Source organism: Taeniopygia guttata, chromosome 19 (assembly GCF_048771995.1).
Source record: "Taeniopygia guttata chromosome 19, bTaeGut7.mat, whole genome shotgun sequence".
NCBI lineage: Eukaryota > Metazoa > Chordata > Aves > Passeriformes > Estrildidae > Taeniopygia > Taeniopygia guttata.
Window position 1 is genome coordinate 8,041,843 of NC_133044.1, and position 16,847 is coordinate 8,058,689.

Genomic DNA, 16,847 nt, shown 5'->3' on the forward strand with positions numbered 1-16,847 from the left:
GGAAATTGTCTATAACGAATTGAGATGTCAAGTAAGAAAAAACCCTCACCTGTATCTGCTCTTATTTAAAACCTCAGTGGGAGGAGAGGGAGTGAAGCACCCAACCTGGCAGGGATGCTGTGACCTGCTGAGCCCACTTGGGTACTGAAATACATATAAAATATGTCTTTGGGTTTGTGCTAGAAGGCTGGTCTGTGAGGGGAGCAAAAAAATGTTGTGCATTGAAGAGAAAATCAATTTCCTCTACATCTTTTTTTTCTCAGGCTGTGTCTCCCAGCCAAGTAGCAGCCTGAAGTATTTGCTTTCTGATGTGCTCCTCTGTTAATGGTGTGATTTGTGTCAGATCAACATTTCTTAATATAATTATACTGTTTAGAGTGGGAGAATGGAAAGACAAGATGTGACTGGAGGAGTGTATACACAGCCATGGACTTCTGTGGAAAACGAAGTTCTGCAAAACTTGTGCTTCAGTGAGGGCTCATTTTAGGTCCAGCTGATGTGAACTGGCACATTGCTGCTTAGGACCAAAAGATACAAGTCTAAGGCCAAGTTCCACAGAGGTCTTAGGGGACCTCCCTGTCATTGACTGAGCCCTACACAGGGACACAGAAATGAACACATGGACCATGCCTGACTCTTCCTAGAAATGAATACATGGATCATGCCTGAATCTTCCTAGAAAACACATGCATCATGCCTGAATCTTCCTAGAAGTGAACACACAAACCATGCCTGATTTTTACTGACAGCTCACCTTTCCTTAGAGCTCTAACACCTTTCTGCTATTCCCATTAGGGGCATATAAATGTTTTCCTGTCTGTCATATTTGTCTTTCCTAAATTGTGCCATTGCCATGGAGGCTGGCCAAGGAAATGGGAAGCCATGAATAAAGATGACAAGGTTCTTTGCACCCATCTGTGCTCTTCCAAACAGTTGTAATTACAGACATTTAAAATCAAGACAGGTTTTTACCCACATTTCTGACAGCAACTCTCTTTTCTGAGCAACCAAGAAATAAGAGACAGCTACTGCAAGGACTGACAGTGAAGGACACAACTCTGGGATGATGATTTGAGCAGCTGTGTGTGGAGCTCACCCTGGACACCCTGTCCTCTCTTCTGCCATGTCTTCCCTGGTATATTTGCTTGTGGAATGTTCACGAGCTGGAGTGGACTTTCACTGCCATGCTACTGCAGCCCAACATGGACCCTTGTGATTAATCACCCCTTACCACCACATTCCCTCACCACCCAACCCAGCAGCTCATTACAGCACAGATTTATTTTAAGCAAACACTTAAGAAAGTGGGTGCTTTCTTAAATACACAAAACAGATCCCTGCCCTAGCTTAGATCTTGAAAAATGCCATCATTTCAAGGCAACAGCAGCAGTACTGATGGGTGACACTGAGGCCAACTGGTTCAGGCAGCAAATGCACCAAACAACAACAAAACCAAAGTGGGAAGCCCAGGAAAGTGAAGTAGAACAACCTTCCTCCAGCTGGTAAAATTATTGCTTGCCATCCACAATTTACCACAGTTTGACCAGCACTAAACACCTGTCAATGCATTGCTTAGGCAGAATGGTAACATCTCTTACCGGGTTTGGGGATGAGTCCTTGAAAAGGCCTGTGAAAAATAAGGAAAAAAAGGAGATTTAAAATGAAATGGTACCAGGAAGCAAGCATGCCTGGGCTGAGAACCCATGGAAGGCTGGGGATCAGCCTGTCCTTCACACAACTCACGTGGGACCAACAGGAGCTCTGTGGGGATGAGGTCCCTGCTCGGGGCAGCAACCCCTGCTTGGGGCAGCAACCCCTGCTTGGGGCAGCATGATGTACCTCATGCCCCATCGATAAGAAGACAAACAACATGGTCCAGCAAAAGGGTCACAGAGCCACTCTTAAACCCATTTTTTTCCTGACTCACCTTAGTGTGATACATAGCTGAAGTGCTTTTCCCTCCCTTCCCACCTGTGTCCATCCTCCTGGGCTGTGAAACACAGAGGATCCTGCCACGAACAGAGGGTGCTAAAGCACAGCAGGGCTCTCAGCACTGCCCTGCATCAGCACTAATCTGTCTCAAGCCTCTAAAAAAGGGGCTGGGATTTCTCTGCCTGGAGATCAATCTCACCAAGCACCTTTTTCTCCTGCCACTGCCTTCCCCATCATCTCCTCAGGCAGTGGATGGGAAGAAGGCAGGAGTGTCTGGTTTATGGTCCCCTCCTTTCTGATGAACCATTAGCTGCCACCTTAATTGCTGTCTTGGGGCACTGGAGGCACTTATAGACCTGCCTCCATGGGACTGCAGAGCAGGGAGTGCCTTTAGGTGGGCTCCCTCCTGTCCCCCTCTCTGGCTGCACAGGATGGGGGACACCTCTCACCACATACCTTGTCACAGTGAACTTGATTTTATCAGCAACAGCCAGAATTCTCTCCAGGTTCTGGGAGCCAAAGGTGCAGGGCTTCCTGAAGGGGATCCCAGGAGGCAACCCCTCTATAATCACCGAGCCTGGGTTGCTCTTGATGCGCTTGTATGGCACTTGCACAGGGTATTTAATCCCCAAGGCCTCACCTAGGAGAGAAGTGAGTGGCAATTAAGTAGTGAGTGTGTAGGATGCCAGGGATGCCATTTCTGCTGCAGCTCTGGCTTTATCCCCATCCCTATCAAGGCACAGCACAGCGTGAGCAGGCTGCTCGAGGCACCAGGTCAGCATAAGATCAAAGACCAACATTTTCAGGCTGCCTCCACGATGGCAGTGGAGGGGTCCAAATACAGGCACGTGTGTGCAGCAGAGCTCATGGGCCAGAGGAGATGCACTGTCCTGCATGATGATGCCATTGCACTGCAGGGGGAGGGATGGAAAGCTGCTGTTCTTTGTTTTGGGATGTTATTTGGAGATAACTCCACAGCTGTGTTCCCTCTCTCAAGCCTGGCTGGGGGATTGAAGCTACATATTTCCTTGCAAGTACCTGGACAAGTCTTACTCCTGCTGGAACTTCAGTACAAGCAGTACATTGGCAACATCAATGTGTGGGGCAACAGTGCAGAAGAAGGTTTTGAGAAAGGGGAGAAGGTAATCCAAGTCCTTCTGAAGGCCAGCTTTGCCGTAAAGCAAATTAAGGTCAAGGGACCTGCCTGGGAAATTCAATTTTTAGGAGCAAAATGGCATGATGGATGTTGTCAGAGTCCAATGGATACGGTCAACAAAACAGCTCTGTCCTCAGCAAACAGCAAAAAGGATACAGGCTTTCCTTAGGTGCTGCTGGGTTTTGGAGGATACATATTCCAGATTACAGTCAAGTTGTAAACCTTCTCTATCACATCACATGGAAGAAGAACGATTTTAGGTGAGGTCCGGATCACAACAAATTTTTGAACAAATTAAACAGGAGATTGTTTAGACAGTAGCACTTGGGCCAGTGAGGACAGGACAGGATGCAAAGAATGTTCTCTAGACCAGAGCTGGGGAGAATGGTCCTTCCTGGAGCCTCTGGGAGAAGGCACCTGGAGAGACTGAGAACAACCCCTGGGGTTCTGGAGCTGGGAATGTGAAATATCCGAGGCCAGCTACACCCCAGCTGGAAAAGAGATGCTGCCTGCTTATGAAGGGGTTTGAGCTTCAGAAGTGACTGGCACCAAAGCACAGCTTCTTTTGGCACCCCAGCTGCCAGTGCTGGGCTGGATGTTCAAAGGGAAAGGCCCTGCAGCACACACTGATACTACATGGACCCCATGGATAGCACTGATCCTACAGAGAGCTTGGACAGGAAATCCCAATGGCCCTGGGATCCTGGAAGTCACCATGAACTGGCCTGATGGTGAGAATTTTTGACTATTGTCATCATGTTCATTGAATAGAAGGTGACCTGGGCTGAGGAGGTCTCACCATACAACCAGCTACCAGAAAATGAAGAGTGATGCACTCTCTTCACTGACACTTCCTGTCATATTGTAAGGATACACTGAAAATGGGAAGCTGCCATATGGAGTCCTACGTGGTGAGTCACAGGAGCTATCAAGGGACACGGTGGATCAAGTCAGGTTGCAGAGTTGAAAGTTGTCCAGCTGCCTCTAGATACTGCTGAGCAAGAGAAATGGCCAGTGTTCTGCCTCTGCACTGACACATGGATGGCAGCAAATGCTCTGTGGGGGTGCCTGGACCAATGGAAAATGACCAATTGGCAGTACAGAGGGAAACCCATCTGGGCTGCTGACGTGTGACAAGACATTACTGCCCAGGTAGAGAAGTTAGCTGTAAATCTTGTCATTTTAGCTACAGACATACACGAGAGTCAGGCTACTGAGGAGTATCACAGCAATGGACAGGTGGATTGGGCTGCCAAGGTTAAAGTATTTCTGGCAGATCTGGCCTGGCAACATAAGGGTGAATTATTTCCAGCTCGGTGACACCTGACACCTCAGGCCATCAAGGAAGAGACTCAACAAACAGATGATTTTGTGATGGAGGTGTGGATTTAACCATGGTCACCATCTGCCAAGTTATCCATGACAGTGAAACATGAGCTGAGATAAAAGCAAGCCAAGTGGGTAAAGCCCTTGTGGGGGGCAGTGGTCTAAATATAAGTATGGGGAACCTGCCAGATGGATTGCATCACGCTGCCTGAAACCTGCCAAGGCAAGCACGACGTACTCACAGTGGCAGAAGGCACCACTGGTTGCTTGAAGACCTACCCTGTGCCTCACACTACATCCTGTGCCTTGAAAAGCAGGTCTTGTGGCAACAGAGCATTAACAGAGAATTAACATTAACAGAGAATTAACTAGATTGAAAAAGATCTTTGAGATCATCAAGTCCAACCCATGACCTAAGACCACCTTATCAACTATACCATGGCACCCAGTGCCACATCCAGTCTTTTTATAAACACATCCAGGGATGGTGACTCCACCACCTTCCTGGGCAGGCCGTTCCAATGCCAAATCACTCCTTCTATAAGGAAGTTTTTCCTAATGTCCAGCCTAAACTTCTCCTGGTGAAGCTTAAGACTGTGTCCTTTGTCAGTGGTAGCCTGGGACAAACCTCCAGCTGGCTATACCCTCCTGCCAGGGAGTTGTGGAGAGTGGTGAGGTCTCCCTGAGCCTCCTCCTCTCCAGGCTAAACAACCCCAGTTCACTCAGCCTCTCCTCACAGGGCTTGTGTTTTTGACCCTTCACCATCCCTTCTCTGGATGCATTTGAGCATCTCAATGTCCTGCCTGTATTGGGGGACCCAAAACTGGACACAACACTCAGGTGTGGCCTAACTGGTGCCGAGTACATGCAACAGCCTCTGGAAAAATGGAATGGTACAATGCACCATTACAATTCACACTGAAAGCAATGCATGGGAAACCTTCAAACCCTCAAATTGGGATCCACATTTAGCAAAGGCCACCTGGTTAGTTAACACCTGAGGCTCTACCAATCAGGCTGGCCCTGCCCAACCAAAACCTCCACGTAGTGTAGAAGAGGATAAAGTCCCCACGGTACATATAGAAAATGTGTTAGGGAAGACAGTTTGGATTGCTCCTGCCTAAAGTAAAGGCAAACCTATCCATGGGATTGTTTTTGCCCAAGGACCTCCATGCACTTGGTGGGTGATGCAGAGGGACAGGGAAACACGATGTGTCCCTAAAGGGAATTTGATTTTTGGGTGAGAACAGTTTGTAATGTTGAAATGTACACTGCTGGCTGCTGAGTTTGCCATAACTGCCATGGCCAATGAGGATGGGCTGCTCCAGATACACCAGCCATGAGCTCGTGATGCAGCAACCAGCCAAAAGCACAGCAGCCCTGTGGAAGACCTCTGAGATGGATAGAACCCACAATCAGTCTAAATGAACTCAACAAACATCTTGGAGGGATGGCAGTGACGACAGAAATTATGTCTGTGGATGTGGATATGTGCTTGTGGATACACACACACACACACATGTATATAGTTAGAAAGCGTAGAATTTTGGTGTGAAATAAGTGGTATAAAATGAGGGGTTCTGGCCAGGACAGGGTTAATTTTTGCAGTAGCCAGGAGAGGGCAAGGCTAGGAGCTAGAGCTGATTCTGTATCACCTCACATCATCTTCCAGGAATGAGGGAAGGGATCCTTTCCGGTCAAGTAAGTGTGGCAGAGGGAGTGGTCAGGTAGTCCTGGTTCCCTCCGGTACTGATATTGTTGCTGTTACAGTTTGTTATTTTATTCCATGGCTGTTTCCAGTAAACTTGTATCCCAATAGGCGATTTTTACCCTTTGTGCCTCCAAGTCTCCTCTCCAACCCACTGCAAGGGGAGGGAGAGGGGGAAGGACAAATGAACGAGCAGTGGATGGTTTGCAATGCTTCAGTCTGAACACTAAGCTGGGGTGTAACACTCCTAAACCTCAACACGGGGATAATAGCATTTCCCTGCTCTGGGAACAAGAGGAGCAGCATCTTCCTGTCCCCCAGGGCTCGCTGTGGCCTCTTCCTATTCCCTTCCCAACCTCCCAGCACTCCCTGTGCTCCCACAGCTCCTGCAGCAAACAGTGCCAAATCCCAGATCTGCCATTCCCTCCTGGCCCTCCTAAGCACCAGCAGCTCAAGGGGGAGATGAGAGAAAGTACCTGGCAAGAAGGAATCAGGAGCACAGGGGAGAGATAAAAAGCAAAAAATTAGGAGGGATTGGGGGGGGGGGGAATAAAACAAGCCTGGTTTCTCACCATATTTCTTATTGAACAGGTCCTGGACTTGTTCCCGCAGCGTATTAGCAATGTCTATTCTGGAAAGCCTGGCATCATAATTTTCTGTAAAATAAAGAAACAATTATGGATTTCTGCTGGTATATTAAAAGGCACTCTGTGACTTTTAAGTAATGCCATTTTCTAATTATAGGAAAGCCCTTATCTTGCAATTAGCTAATCTGTGGAGTGGGTCATTCAAAGTCCTTAAAAATAATCTAAACAGAAATATGTTGGGTTATTTTTCCCTCGCCTGTTTGCTAAGAATAAAAGCCACGTGAAATCGAAGATTCAGTTGTGATAATTACTGGCATTAAAATATAACACACTCCAAAGCCTCTCAGAGAAAGCAAAGGCTTTGAAAAAGCCTCTCCATCCTTGTGCAAACCCTCACAGGTCCCCAGGGCCTAAGAAGAGATGCCTGAGCAGGGTAGCACAGGCTTCTCACCACCACTCTGTCCCCCAAGGGAGCCACCATGCTGCTGCCAGCTAAACTCGAGTGGCATTTGTACAAACATCACACAGGTGGAAAAAGCCCCAGAAAAGGCAAACCCCTAGGCTTGGAAACTTAATTATGCATCTCACAAGGTCAGACGGGGAGATAAACCAAGCTGGTTAATTAGGGCACCACGCAGAGCACTTCAAACCTCTCCTAAGACCTGTGGGACTGCCTGTCCTGGCTGTGCATCTTGTCTTCTAGTTGCCTGTGCTTTCCATCCTCTCATCCCACCTCCTTCTCTCCTTCTTCCCAGCCTTGTCTTGCTCCTCTACCAACCCCCCAAGCCCCAAGACCTGCAGCACTCCCTTCCCACGTGTGTCCCATGCAGCCCCCCGAGCGGGCCAGGGGCTCTGCCGCAGCCCCCAGCTGTCTGCAGCCCCACACCTTGGAAGCCCTGCCTCTTCACAGCGTCCTCCAGCAGCGCCTCGCTCGAGTCCCTCTCGTCGGCGGCTGCGACAGGGGACACAAGAGGAATTAGGATTCACAGCGCTGCCAAGGGGGATGCATGGGAGGGGTTGTCCAGCCAAAAAACAAGGTGGGGAGGGAAGGCTGTAGGAAACCACTCTCACTCCTCTCCTACCTAGACCTGACCAGCCCAGCTGCTGGGTGTCTTTCAGCCTACCTTTGGCTGCTGGGCTGTCTGACACCGACTCCTTCACGCCCTCCGCCAGCAGCTCCGGTCTGCAAAACAGGGAGAAGCAGAGGGCATGTGAGTGACCTCCCTGCCAGCGACAAACTGCTGCTCCAGCTGCCTCAGGACACCACTCCCACAGCCACAAACCATTCACTCTGACTGGCTAATGCCATTTAAAAGCTCCTACAACACAGCAGGAGAACTTTGGACATAGTTTTCATGCTGACAGGCTCTTTAATGAGCTGATGTGTCACTCCTTGGCATGAGATTAAGCAGGTGATGACTGAGCAGCTTAATTCAGCAGCTACAGACTTCTAGTGGATGTGGTCCTGAACGTTTTTTAGGGATGGGAGAAGCTGTGCTTGTTTCAACATAAAATTGACTCAAAAAATTGCCATTTGGGTACCTAATACTAAAGCTGCATAGTGAAGTGATAGTAGGGCTTGTTGACAAGGTGCACTGAAGCTGTGTCACAAAGGAATGGATCTGAGATCACGACAGGAGGAAATCCCAAAATATGATTGGGCTGACCTGAGAGCTGATATTCTGCCACCACAAAATCTCCACGCTCCCAATATTTATTTTCTGTTTCAGTCACCTGCAGCATTGGTTGTGCCAGCATTTGGGTCAGAAACTGACCCCAAAATACCTAAGACATCTTAAAATCCTCAAAATCCCCAAAATACCTAAGACATCTTAAAATCCATCTCAGCTGGATCTGTTCCCTCTTTCAGGGCAATGCTCTTGCATTACATTGGTTGTGGCTTTTCACAGCCTCCCACGGTTCTTATGACACCCTTGCTCCCCAGGGTCAGCATCTTTCCTCATGTCTGCAGCATGTCATTTGCAGAAATGCACATCTGGACCTCAGCTGGAGCCACTTTCTGTAGGAAAACCCTCCAGGGTTCCCAGCCCCTGTCCTTGCTCCACATCAGGGCACCCTGAATTTTAAATGCCTCTTCACCCATCCTTGCTGACGTGGCCAAACCTTTGCAAAAGCAGGTTAAAAACCCAAAAGACATGAAGGGACAGATGACAACACCACTGCTGCCTCCCACAGATGGCTCCAACAAGGCAACAACCCTTATCTGCTTCTAATCAAGCAAATTTATTGATAGTGACCAATTGATGAGTGCCCCCCAGGACACTGCACAGCAGCAGGAGCTCTGAGCACAACCATCCTCCCCAAGGCACAGCCACCCCACCTGCCTTACCTTTTAATGACAAACTGGATGTTGTTGCTGGCTTGCAGGATCTTCTTCAGCTTTGCAATCCCGAAGCAGTTGGGGCGGCGCAGCAGGATGCCTTCTGGCAAGCCCACAACAAACAGGTCCTCAGGGTACATCAGGAACTTGGAGTAGGGGACTTTGACTGGCTCTGATATTCCTATGGCTTTCGCTGCATGGGGACCCAATCTCGTTAGTTTACTGGAGCTCCATGTCAGGGCTAAGCTACAGCAGCATGGTATGTTGCTGGAGGGATTCAAGAGGTTTTGGGGAGTTTGTGGTGGCTCTGTGCCTCGTGGGGATGTCCCTGACACTGGCAGATATGAGATGAGGGACAGAGCCATGCAGCCACCTGGAGCTGGCTTTTGCATTTGCTGCATTATCACAGCCTGCCTTCCTATAAAGGCTGCAAGCATCTCTCCACAAAGCAATGGAAACCCACATCCAGACCCTGTAGAAACCTCTCTGCTAAGTGAGGAGACAGGGAATGTGCCCATCAGCCTGTGCAGCCCAGCATGGCGAGTCCTCACTCTCCTTGCTCTGCTAAATACTGCCAAAAGCAACCAAACAGCCAAGGCCAAGCAGGGCTATTTGGATAGATGAAAAACCAGGTTTGTCTTGATTTGGCAGCAGGGGAAGGCCACAGAAGTGGATTCTTTGAGAAGCTGCTAGAAGCTTCCACCATATCTGACAGAACCAATCTCTGAAGGCTCTGAAGATGGACGTGCTGTGGGGTCAATTAGAGAGGCTGGCAATGCCTCTGTGATGACACATTTAAGCAGAAAATCAAAACAGCACACGGGCAGTTTTTCCCCAGGGTGGGGAGGCACAGCAGCCGCTGTGGCTGCTGTCACCTTGGCACGGCCTGTGGTGAGCCTGGCCACCCCTGGCAGCCGTGCCACAGGTGAAAAGGGCAGGGCAGCAGTGGCAGCTTCGCCTTCCCAGTGCCCTGCGTGAGGAGAGGAGGTGTTAAACAGTGCCAGTGCCACGGCAGCGGGGACACGCGGCCAACAGCACAACCATGGCTGCTCCCTGAAACGTAAACTTTAAGGCATTTAGAGATTTTGAGGAGCTAAGATTTTAGTTAGAAATAAGCCTTACTAGAGTTAATTAAAATAAGAATAATAAATGAGTAGGCCTTGATGAAGTTAGGAGTTAGTAGTTAACTAATAATTAATTGCTTGTCAGCACAATGTTTAGTTAGCTGGGTTTATAATGAAGAATATAGAAACTGATAAATAGCTTTTAGGAAGATAAGACAATTGTGGGCCTCCTCTGTTCTGAAACCAATTGAAGACAAGGAATGGGAGTTCTACCAAGAGTTCATTTGTCATATTTGCATTGAAAAGGTAGAAAGGTCAGAACGAGGAAGACTTCATTTACTTCCTCATTTTGGGACCCCTCCCCATAAAAGGGACCACCGACCCATTTCAAGGGACAAACTACGCATGCTTAATAGCTTTTGGCGTGATTAGCATATGAAGCGGGGAACAGGATGTACCAAAATTATGAATATGTATTTGTATTTTGTATATTCAATACTTGTATGGATAAAAAGACTCTGTAATCACCTGGAAGGTGCGGTGTGTATTTGGGAGCTATCCCGGACGCTGCCCGGTGTCAAATAAACATACACTTTCTAACTTTAAACTGTTAGAGAGTTTTTGTCCGTCACACTTGGATATCGATACTAGATCAATATCCATATTTTTTTAATAAATCATTCCCAGTCAGGAACTTGGACAAAATCAACTTCTTGGCACTGTGGGATCTTACAGAAATCTTTGAATTAGTGGAATTTGTAGGCAATAACCTACAAGCAGCAGTTTTTCTTCTAGTCAGGGAAAAGGAGGACGTGAGGACATGTGAGGGAAAACAACATGGCAGCACCAAGGGCAGTGGAAAAGGAAGAGAGGGAGGAGGTGCTCCAAGCATCAGAGATGAGATTCCTCTGCAAGCTGTGGTGAGGACTATGCTGAAACAAACTGAACCCCTGTAATGCATGAAGTCTGTGGGGGATGCAGAGATCCCCTTGCAGCCCGTGGGAAAAGCGCTCACGCCGGAGCGGGTGGATGCCAAGAAAGCTGTGATCCAGTGGGAAACACAAAGAGAGAGAGAAGGCCTTGCTTCCAAGCTAGAGCAACCTAGATTTAAAAGACTGCACCCTGTGGATGAGTGATCCACACCACAGCAGTTTTGGGAAGACTGTTTGCCTGTGGGACGGACCTCACAGCACAGCAGAAAAAAGACTCCTCTTCCTGAGCAAACAGAAGAAGATCTCGAATGACAAACTGACCAAGACCCCCACGCCCTGTCTCCCTGCACTGTTGGTGGGAAAGAGGGAGAGGCTGGGGGGCAAAAAAGATGTTTTAAAGGCTTGTGTTACTTCTCATTATCCTCCTCTCACTCTGTTAATAATAAATTTACTTTATACCTTTAAATTTGAACCTGTTTTGCCCTTAGAGTGTTTTCTCTATCAACTCATGAGCCCTTTGTTAACTTTTTTACCCTCTCCTTTGCCCAACTGCAATAGAAAAAAGTAAGGAAGCAACTTTTGTGGGTACCTGGTGTTTGGCCAGTGTCAAACCACGACAAGGTTAAAACCCCACCTCATCAGTGTGGGCTCCCAGCCTGTTCCTGTAGTAAAATGGGGAGCACTGAGAGCCACTGCTCCAATGGCTGCTCCAGCTGCATCCCCAGTGCCCAGCCCTGCCTGAGTGCATCCTGGCTCATCTCCTTTCCCTGGTCACAGTGGGCTCTACCGGCTCAGCTCTGCCCCTGGCCTTTGAGGACTGTCAGGCAGAGCCACATCTCCTGGTCCTAAAAGTGGCAAAAACTGTGTGCCAGCTCTCAAAAATGCATGGGTGACCTTGCTTGTATATTTTCTCAGTTAAATAACCTCTCTAAGCAGAGGTGAGCAGAGCATGCTGAGTGCCAGCCCCCACCACCGAGGTGCCACCAACTTTCCTGAGCCATGCAATGATCATTGTGGGTGGAAAACACTCTCTGAGACTCAGACAAGTGATGGGGGAACCACTTTGGACCTTCCCTCTGCAGGATGAAGGCAGCAATTCCTGGGCTGCAACCAGTGAAACAACTTTAAGGAAACCAGGGGGAAGAGCTGCAACAACAAGGCTGAAGGAGGTTTCAAATGCATTTGTGAGCCCAGCAGACAGCAGATGAACAAATTAGGTTGCACCTTCACTCAGCTGCTGGTTTGGAAATGGCCAGTGACAAAGCCAGCAGCTGGCATGATGAACATGTGTTAATGACCATCTTACCGTATCGTGAGTTGAACAAAATTTCAACTTGTTTCCTCAAATGACTTAAAATGTCCCCTATACCATCTGCAAAAAAAAAAACCAAAAAACAAACAACAATACAGGGAAATGCTCTGAGCAACCAGCTGCTTCCAGGGCAAGCACTGTGGTCCAGGTGAGCAGCCCCTGCCTGACCTCTGGCAGAGACAGCCATTTGCTCTTCATGCCCTCAAATCAGTGCTAGTCCTCTGACAGCAGCCTCCAAACTGATCTCCTAACAAGGAAGGGCAAGGATGCACCTGCTACAGAGCCATGCTAGCAGTCAGGAGCAAAAATAAAAAAAAAAAAAGAAGGAAAAATAAATTCAAGCACAAAAGGAGAGAAGGAGAGGAGTGGAACACAATGGTGCCCTTCTGTGGGAAGAGGTTTTGGAGGCTAAAGGCTAAAAGCTTTGCTGATAACAAAGGAAGCTCACAAAACCCAACCTAAAATACATCTGTGTGCATCCATCCTTCCAAAAACCTGCAGTGATGGGTGATGCTCAGAGCTCACCATACACTCACCTGATCCCTCCACCTGCTTTTCTTCGTGTCGAGACTCCTCACTGGACCCCTTCTCTGTCTCTGCCGAGGAAGAAGAGGGTTAGCAGCAGCACAGGCACCAGCAAAACCAGACAAAACATGAGCAGGAGTTCTCCAGGTGCCCTGCAACCACTCAACTGCCCTGAACAAGTGTCCCAGCAGAGGCTGGGCTGGTAGCAGCATGCCAAGAGGTGCACTGGCAGAATAAACCAGTGCTTCCATACAAGGGGCTGCCCATCCTTTGGGTTGGACTTTCTGGAAGAGGAGAGACCCAGCAGGAGCAAGGGCAGCCACAGGGCCAGCATATATCCCACAGGTAAATTGCAGGTGTGCACTGGGCAAAGGGGCTTCGGTTTGCAGCATGCTGGAGCTGAAGAGAGGATGGAAGGGAGCAGCAGTGCCAGAAAATCCACCATTTATCCAGAAAACCCACCAGTCCATCAGAGCTCCTGCTGGCCTCGCTGAGGCCAAGACTCTGGAACTGGGTCTTGAACTCCACCACTTTAATAATAAATAATATTTACTCATTTCTGACACCTGCATGAGCACCCATCCTACGGTGCAGACTCCCAGGTGCTTCACTTCTGGTACCTGCTGCAGTTTCCAGGATGTATCTTGGTTCATCCGAGGCCACGTGCGTGGGCACCGGGTCCTGCATCTCCACGGAGCTCGGCGATCGGTCTGCGGACAAAACCCCACGGGCACCCTGTGCTCTGATGCCAGCAGGACACTGTCCCCAAAACAGCCTCCAGAGGCTCCTGGCCATCAGCACGGGCTGAGCAAAGGGCCCCCCACTCCCAGGAGCCCCACATACCACCAGAAGATGCTCTGGGGATGCATCTGCCTTCTTCCTCCCAGAACCACCCAGAGCTCATCCCTGACACAGACCTGACCTCTTGGTCTGAGGGAAAGAAGCAAAAATCTCTTCCTTATCTCCACAGAGGGTGAAGAGCAAAACTAATTTAAATTATTTACTTGGCTTAATTCCATCTAGACTCTCAATTTTGACTTAAAAAGCTAATGCTGCTTGATTTAGCTACTACATGGGAGGAAACGAGTCCACTAATGCTACCTTTCTCAACAAAATCAACTCTATTTTGGTTTCCTTTACATTAAACCTATCTCCCTAAGTGCTAGGCTGTCCAATGTCCTCAGACACACCCAAATTCAGCTCTAAATGAAGTTTCAACTAGTTTATATACTTCAGCCAGGTTGCTTCTGACCTCACAGGATAAATAACCCAAATTTCACCAGTTTCTCCCTGTAGGTGAGCACCTCTTTTCTATTAATCCTCCTCCTTGCCTTCAGCTGTATTCCCTCTGATTCAACTCGATCTTCAAATAAGGCAAGAAGAGGGGGACTCTGGACTTGAGGTATGATCTCCTGCCACTGGACAAGTGGTAATTCTTCCCACTCCTCCCATGGACCTCCAGCTTACCACGTATCAACTCTCTTCTCTTCCATTAGCTGCCGAGTTGAAAAAGAAAATGTTTCATCTACCATATACCTTGTTCCTTCTCCTTTTGCTCTAGTAACCATAGATAAGTCTATTCTACACCAATCCTGGAGTGACCCTCAACTATCACCTTACTAAGTGGACTGCTACAATTTAGGTGCAACAACTGGTGTGGTGGGGCCTGGTGTCACTGCTGTCCCCAGAATCACTCACCCACAGGCATATTAGAGTTCTGTTGCTGCCCTCATTCTGTGGAGGTTATTAATTAATGTTTGTAAAGCACACTGAAAATGCAAACTGCTAACAATCCACTCATTAAACCATGAGGATCATCCTACCACTTGCTGCACTGTCCAGGACAGGTAAGTGGAAAATTGACTCTCCCAGCTGCCCCTCAAGCATGTCATCTCCATCACAACCCATTGCCACTGACCTCTCTGGGCAGAAATGTGGGGAATTTCCCCCATCAGTGTCAACAATTCCAACACATTTTTAGCATGTGCTTAATATTATAAACCTGCCTACTATTGCCTACTATTAGTTTTTATGAACTCTTCAAAACCAGGCTGCTTTTCTAAATGAAGGACCTCTTCAAAAGCATCCTGTACTCAATACCTGGGATCCTGCCATGAAGCAAAGCAGCAAACCAGACTCGCTTTCTCCAGGGGAAAGGCAAGGTAGGAAAGCAATGAAGGAGAGAGAAAATCAACAAAGAACCCTAAAACACCTTCCAATTCTCCCAGGAAACCTCAATATGCTCCTATGTCAGCCAAAGAAGACCACTTCAGGTACCTGAGGGAACCCTACATGCTGGGAAACACCCTGCAGATACCTCTTCTCGAAGGAAAATGCTGAAACATGATGCTGAAATATGAACCCTGCCTGGGCAGCCACCACTGCACACAGATGGTACCCCAGCAGCTACCTGGTACGGTGATCTGGATGATGTTCAGCTCGTCTGGTTCGATTTTGATCTGCCTGATCCCACCTAGCTCTCCTGAGGTACCTATGGGGAAAGGCAAGGGAAGGCAGTCGCCAACAGGATCCAGCAACCTGCCCAGCACAGCAGCAATGCAGGGAAAGCGTGGCCAGCTGTCACTTCAGCACCAGCTGAGCTTGCCACAACACCAAGGCTTCAGTCAGGTGGCCCACGGCGTGCAGGTACCCACAGGGACACCTGTGGGCATGGTTCTGTAAACAGCTTGGCTGGCAGGAGCTGTAGGTGCCCACAAACTGGCAGCTGGACCTTGTGAAATGCTTGTTTCCTGGCTTTCTTCACTTCAAATGAGCTGGGCCACCAATGGGTGCTGGTGGAGACACCAGAGGAGCTGTCTCCAGTGGGTGGCTCCCAGCAATTTTAATGCTCCCAAACTCGTGCCTGGAACTTGCCCCTATTCTGACTGAAGGTGCTTCACACCACATGAGACCAGCTGAACCCTGGTGAAATTCAGGTTTCAAGCCCAGCAGATGAAAGCCTGTGCTGAGCAGCTGCCCCAGGAGGAGGCTGTCCCAGGGAAAGGCTGCCCACAGTCCTCTGCCCAGCTTCCTCTTCTCTCAAGACAAATTTCCTCACTTTGGGTGGGATAGATGGACTGCAAGGCACTGAGTGCCAGCTTGCAGCTTGGAAAGGCAAGCTGCATGCCTTGGTGTGGTGTTTCAATGGTCCAGGCCCCTACATCTGTGGAAAAGCACTTCCTTTTCATTCATGGTGCTCAGAACACCAACACTGCTGACTTCTCTGTGGTGGCTTTCAAAGGAGCTCAGAGAGTGAAGCCTTCCCTTAGCTTTGCATTTATGCACATGCTTAAGTTTCATTATTTCAATTTGTGCATTTTTAGGCCCCAGCTGGAGGGTCAGGGGGTATGAGCCTTCATCTCTGCATCAATCAAATGGGGATAAAGTCCTTAGAGAACTGCACTGTGGTGCAATCAGGCAACTAAAGTCACACATTCAAGTTACTTTGCAGGCATCTTTCTCTAGAGTGCCCCCCATAACACTGTCTTGCAAGAGAAAATGAATTATTCCTCACCTGGTTCACAGCCTTCAGAAACATTACACTTCTCAGACCTGAAAGGGAAAGGCAGACAAGAAAGGTGGTCATGGTGTAAGAAAAGAGAGAGCTTAACACCCAGTGGTGTGTGAACTGACCCTGGCAGGAGACAGAAATGCTGCCTGGTGTCACAGAGGGCTGCAGGAGCTACAGAGGGGTCCCCAAGGCCACTACACCCACAGCCCCAGGGCATCCACGGCTGCAAGGTCTGTGAGTTTCTCTGGAAATAAACCCTGCACTCAAACCCCCCTGGTCTTGCACCCTTGCTGATGGCAGCCCTGCCTCTGGACACCCACGGATGGAACTGCAGCAGAGAGCTCCTGAAAACAAGAGAGGTTGTTTTTAAGCCCAAAACTTGGTTGGCTCCATCCCTTTGTGACAGAGAACAGTGCATAAGTGTTATTACAACATGGTCACTCATGGAGGTAA

General features: G+C 48.7%; 1 protein-coding gene across 6 annotated transcripts in view; it reads right to left on the reverse strand.

Moving 5' to 3' along the window:
* Positions 1–16,847, reverse strand: part of GTF2IRD1 (GTF2I repeat domain containing 1) — a 69,294-nt gene that overhangs the window by 11,201 nt on the left and 41,246 nt on the right. For 3 of the 6 annotated variants that reach the window (XM_012568760.5, XM_012568761.5, XM_012568763.5), the window contains exons 12-22: positions 16,398–16,435; positions 15,294–15,374; positions 13,504–13,593; positions 12,895–12,954; positions 12,353–12,418; positions 9,060–9,243; positions 7,834–7,892; positions 7,596–7,661; positions 6,695–6,778; positions 2,389–2,572; positions 1,599–1,627 (exon numbers count right to left, since the gene is read on the reverse strand). In XM_012568760.5, coding sequence (XP_012424214.5) covers positions 1,599–1,627; positions 2,389–2,572; positions 6,695–6,778; positions 7,596–7,661; positions 7,834–7,892; positions 9,060–9,243; positions 12,353–12,418; positions 12,895–12,954; positions 13,504–13,593; positions 15,294–15,374; positions 16,398–16,435 — 941 coding nt within the window. The remainder of the gene's footprint in view (positions 1–1,598; positions 1,628–2,388; positions 2,573–6,694; positions 6,779–7,595; positions 7,662–7,833; positions 7,893–9,059; positions 9,244–12,352; positions 12,419–12,894; positions 12,955–13,503; positions 13,594–15,293; positions 15,375–16,397; positions 16,436–16,847) is intronic. The other 3 variants (XM_072916791.1, XM_012568762.5, XM_012568764.5) reach the window with 2 other exon arrangements.